The sequence below is a fragment of the Citrus clementina genome, unplaced genomic scaffold, assembly GCF_000493195.1.
Source record: "Citrus clementina cultivar Clemenules unplaced genomic scaffold, Citrus_clementina_v1.0 scaffold_1, whole genome shotgun sequence".
NCBI classification, from domain to species: Eukaryota; Viridiplantae; Streptophyta; class Magnoliopsida; order Sapindales; family Rutaceae; genus Citrus; species Citrus x clementina.
The window spans coordinates 28,766,111-28,771,103 of record NW_006263303.1 but is presented as its reverse complement, the minus strand read 5'-3'; the positions used below and the strand labels follow the sequence as shown (position 1 = coordinate 28,771,103).

The 4,993-nt window shown below is 34.0% G+C and overlaps 1 protein-coding gene across 1 annotated transcript; it reads left to right on the top strand.

Annotated features, from left to right (window-relative positions):
* The first annotated feature begins 1,549 nt into the window (after positions 1-1,549).
* On the top strand, positions 1,550-2,922 carry LOC112095785 (F-box/LRR-repeat protein At3g26922-like). Its single transcript, XM_024177940.1, has 3 exons — positions 1,550-2,473; positions 2,677-2,736; positions 2,848-2,922. The coding sequence occupies exons 1-3, from the start codon at positions 1,550-1,552 to the stop codon at positions 2,920-2,922; spliced, it is 1,059 nt and encodes a 352-aa protein (XP_024033708.1).
* Positions 2,923-4,993: the final 2,071 nt, after the last annotated feature.

The following is a 4,993-nucleotide window of genomic DNA, read 5'->3' as shown; positions in this document are numbered from 1 at the left end:
AAAAAGAGTATTTATAAATGCCTGACCTTCTGTCTTCTTCATCTTAGGGAGTTCCAAAAAATTGCTCTCTACGTATGGCAAAGGTTTTTTCATCAGGGTTGGATCATCATGGAGAAGATATTGTAATGGTAACTTACTTTATTGCTTTGAGACAAGGCTAGCTCTTCATTCATCATGTGAGCATGCATGGTTGATGGTAAATAATGATTTCTTTTGATCAATATTGAATAATTTTAATTTTTAATTGTTAATCTTATACTAATAGTTTTCTGTCAACACATCTCAGACTTTAACTTTGGGTAAGATCTTTGAATAAATTAATTATGTCATAGATTAATTATTTCTTTAAAAAAAAGGGGGGGAAAAACAGAGAGAAAAGATGACGATATATTCTTCTTACTCTGAAATCTGATTTTTTCCCCCCCTTTAATAACTATTTAGGAAAAATTCAGACTTACTTAGGAAACACCTTAAACGTATTAAAAATTTCCTTTCTTTTTAGTTGCAGGGTATTACTAATAAAGATTTTGATTTGAAAGAATTAGGCAGCAGAACCGCAAGAGATTCTAGTGCCATATTTGGACCAACTCAATAATTATCCTTAGAATTAATCCACTATAAGTTGAAATTATAAATAGCAGAGACGGATTCGTACTCAACACAGATTATGCCATTCAAAAAGAAAAACAAAAACCAATCACTTCTGAGTTTTCTCTGGAGCCAATTGACAAGATGCTTTCTGGTAAGTTCTGCAAACTGTAATTAATTTACTACTCGTTATAAACCTCTTGATTAAAATTTGTTAGATATTTTAAGAATTTCAGTTTTGAGTTAAGTATCCTTGGAGAAGTTTAATACTGTTTTTATTCCTTGAAAGGATATGTATTTTATGTACCTAAAATCTACATATGTGTGTGTGTGTGCGTGCTTGTAATTAAAAACATGCTTGTTTGTTGGTGTTTGTATAAAACATAATTTAGAAGTCATAAAAATACTTAAATTATTTTAAATGCTCATAACATGATTCCAACTATATACTGCCTTTGTCATTTGGTAATATATTAATCATAGAAGGCTGAAATTATAGTTCGTGAAAATATATATATATATTCATTAAAAATTATAATAATTGGGATCCTAAGAATTATTGTTTTGAGAATGGCCTTTGAACCTTGATGATTACTACTTATATTCATTACTAAGATATCAGAATTTTAGTACTGAAATTAGACATTGTTATAAAAATTTAAGTTTTTTTTTTAATTTATATATGAATTCCGTAAACTAATAATAATAATAATAATAATAATCATCATCATCATCTTCATCATCATAATAATAATAGTGATGAGGATGATGATGATGCTTGATTATTTGATAGTTGAAAATGTTATCCTTTAGCCGTTTCGCTTGGATGTATGCACTGTTTCAAATACAGACATTAATTTTTTTATTTTAGAAACTTTTGACAATAAAAGTTGCCGGTAGTTTGAAAACAAGCAAGAATTTATACATGGTTAAAAAAATTTGGATTGGTAGTGATAGAGCGATGTCTGTGGCAGCTGTGAACGCAGATTTAACAGTATCAATCATTGAGAACCAAGTGCTGGGGATTGACAGGTTAAGTAATTTGCCCGACCATTTAATTCATCACATCCTATCTTTATTGGATACCAAATCTGCAGTCCAAAAATGCCTCTTATCAAAGCATTGGAGGCATCATTGGACAGATACACATGCTTTAAATTTTGATCACAGCAGCTTCAGGAGAAGAAGAAACTCTTTCGCAAGATTTATCCGCCACGTGTTGCGTCGTCACCAGCCTTACAAGCTCTCAAAACTGAGATTTGTCACAGGAGGCAGGAGGAATCAATCTCTCATTAGCAGGATTCTGAACTATGCAAAATCTCATGGCGTCGAGGAACTTGAAACAGATGTCATCCATTTTCCTCCAGCCTTTCTCAAATGTGAAACCCTGAAGACTCTGAATCTTGGCCCTCATCGCACCATAAGAGCTCTGCCACCAAATTCATTTGGCTTCAAATCATTGACAACTTTGCAACTCACTTGCGTTTTCATATGGCTTCGTGAAAATGATTTATTCTCGAGCTTCTTGAACCTGGAGAACTTGAAACTCATCGATTGCGTTCTACTAGACGCCGTGAAGCTTGATATTTCTGCCCCGCGTCTGGTGAATCTGAGGATATCAAATCTGAAATACGACGGTGTTATTACGGTGCTCGTGGTATCTGCACCAAGACTGAAATATTTTCACTTTGACATGTCTACTCCTTCACTGCCACTGTATGTGGATGATTGTGTAGCACTTGACAAGATTGATATCTGCTTGCGGGATCCGTATTTTCATGTAGACTATATATGCGCTTACATCCAGTATCTGATGAGTGTAGCTCAATGTTTCTCCCATGAAAATGCAAAATCATGCGTGCTATCTTTGACTTTTCCTCAACAGGTAATTAAGGACCAGTACACACTTTTAAATTAATATATGGAGATTTAACCCTATACATGGGTGCAATTAACCCTGTATAATGGTTAAATATGATTTTTTAAAAGGGTGTTAATTATTAAGATAATATATATTCCTTTTTGACATATTAATTGACCTTTGTTTAATTTGTTTAAAAAGTTTAAAAATTAAATTGTTGTTTGCAGAGAATCATACTGCGCCGCTCCTCTCCTCGTTTGCCGATAAAAGTTGAGGTGTTCGAGCAGGTGCTTTTCTTTTTTTCCCCCTGTTTTAACATTTCTTTAAAATTTGAAATTGTTTAATTATTCTTCTGGTTTGGAATGTTGATAATAGTGTTGTGAAATTAATTTTTACAGGATAAAAGGTTGTGGGACATTTATTATCCATGTCCTATGTATCTCAAGCTTAAAGGTCTCAGTGGTCCTCTATAGGAAAAAGCAAGTTTAATATATATTAATTGGATATCGTCGCATGTATATATATATATGTATACACAGACATACACAGCAAATCATCGATTATAGACTTAATTATTTAATTGATTATGTAATCTCTCGTAGTTTCTCTGTGCATTTTTAGTTAATTTAATGAATACATTGTAAATAATACCAAATTAATTAAATGTTCCCTAAAATATTGCATCATTGTTGCTGCTGAAAATCGACTTTGGAAACCAACAAAGTGTTGGCTCCACTGGCAATGGAGTCCCCTTAAGTGGCTTGACTAGGTTTGCACCCTAGTTCGAGTCGCAGGGAAGTCGCCTTTGTTGGGAGAACATGTGCCTCTCGGTTCGAGCGGGGACTTCTAGTCTGAGTTGTGGTACGGGCTTAAATGTGTCTTCCACAGTTGGGGCCCTTCCCAGGATACCTCGTGATCAAAATTAAAAAAAAAAAAATCGACTTTGGAATCTCTCCATGTAATTCATTCATTCATTCTGATCGCCCTTTCAATTGCTTCATTACGTAAGGAATTGTGTTTCTAGTGATGAATACTGGAATTAAATTTGCATGCTTTCTGAAACATTTTTGTGGAGATGAGGGGAAGGCTGGCAGTGAGAGAGATGACATGTACACATAATATGCATGCATCACGCAGATATGGCGTTAATTAATCAATTGAAACATAGGAATTTACGCAACCTACGTCAAGACTGCCAGCCCGACAAGTTCAAGAAAAGTTTTAGCGTCGGGTTCTTGTCCAAGTAGTTACATAACTAATAATTAAGATAACGAATTTTTCTAGGAATTAAAATTTTTTTTACTTGAATTATGTAATTCTGTATTTAGGAATTAACAGTTTTAGTCATCATTGCTCCTCTTTTGGCTTAATAGGCTTCGGAATTCTTTATAGATTTGGGGCATTGTTTGCTCCGGATCATGTGAAACTTGCATAGTTATGTGTAACTTTTTGAAATTAACGGTTCCAATTTTGTTGGCTTTGTTTGCTCTTTTTGCTTGGACAAGCTGATGACTTAACTATAGTTTAGGGCATATATTTAACTTTAGTTTTAACCAAATTGATGATGATGAATTTTAATGGTCACGGTACTAATATAAATATCATTATTAAAGTCCTAAACTAATATGCGTTTTTTTTCTCACAAGGTCAGCACAGTTATTCCATTTCTGTCTATATTTACGTTTGGAGAAAGCAATTAATTAATTAGGACTTCAAAGAATGACTGGTGTGGATTATTATTTATAGCACGTTACTATTATGTTTTTTTTTATTTTATTGAATAAGCATGATTAAATTTTTCGAATCAAATCAAGCAAAACCATTAGGCATTGCATTGTATGCAATTATACAACTAAGGTCAGTTAGAGGCAGGGAATCATACCAAACTGAAACTAAAAAATCATGCAAATTTGAAATATATTATTGTTCGAGCAATTAAATATCAAGGCGCCCAGTTCTTCACTGAATAAATATATGTAACCAAAAGCAAAAGAATTTTTTTTTCATTTTACTTGGCAGAATTAATTTTGCAGAGGGATACATTTCTCAAGATATATAGTTTTCACCTTGAGAGGGGCACTAACACTGCTGGAAACATGGAAATAACAAAGAAGAAAATCCCAATTCCCCTACCTTATTAATTCGTTAATGATCAGCCGTAACGCAGGGCTAGCTTGGATAAATTAATTAATGTACAATGGTCATCTATGTGATGAGAAGCCTCTTTTGCCACTTTGGTTCTAACCTAATTAACAAGCCATGATGATCAAGACAAGACAGGTACGTAGAGAAGAGAATTTGGAAGGTGCTGATGCATGCTACGGACAAGCCTGCCGGTGAACGGTGATAAGCCGGAGGAAGGTGAGGATGACGTCAAGTCATCATGCCCAGGAATATTGACGACGATGGTGAACCAATGGCTTCTGTTTCGTGGGGAATATCACATATTTCCTTTTTGAAGTATAAGCAGAATTTGAACAAACAGTACTCACAGTACCCTTTGGATTATGCAATCCACAGCCGCAGTCACGGATCTCTAAATCA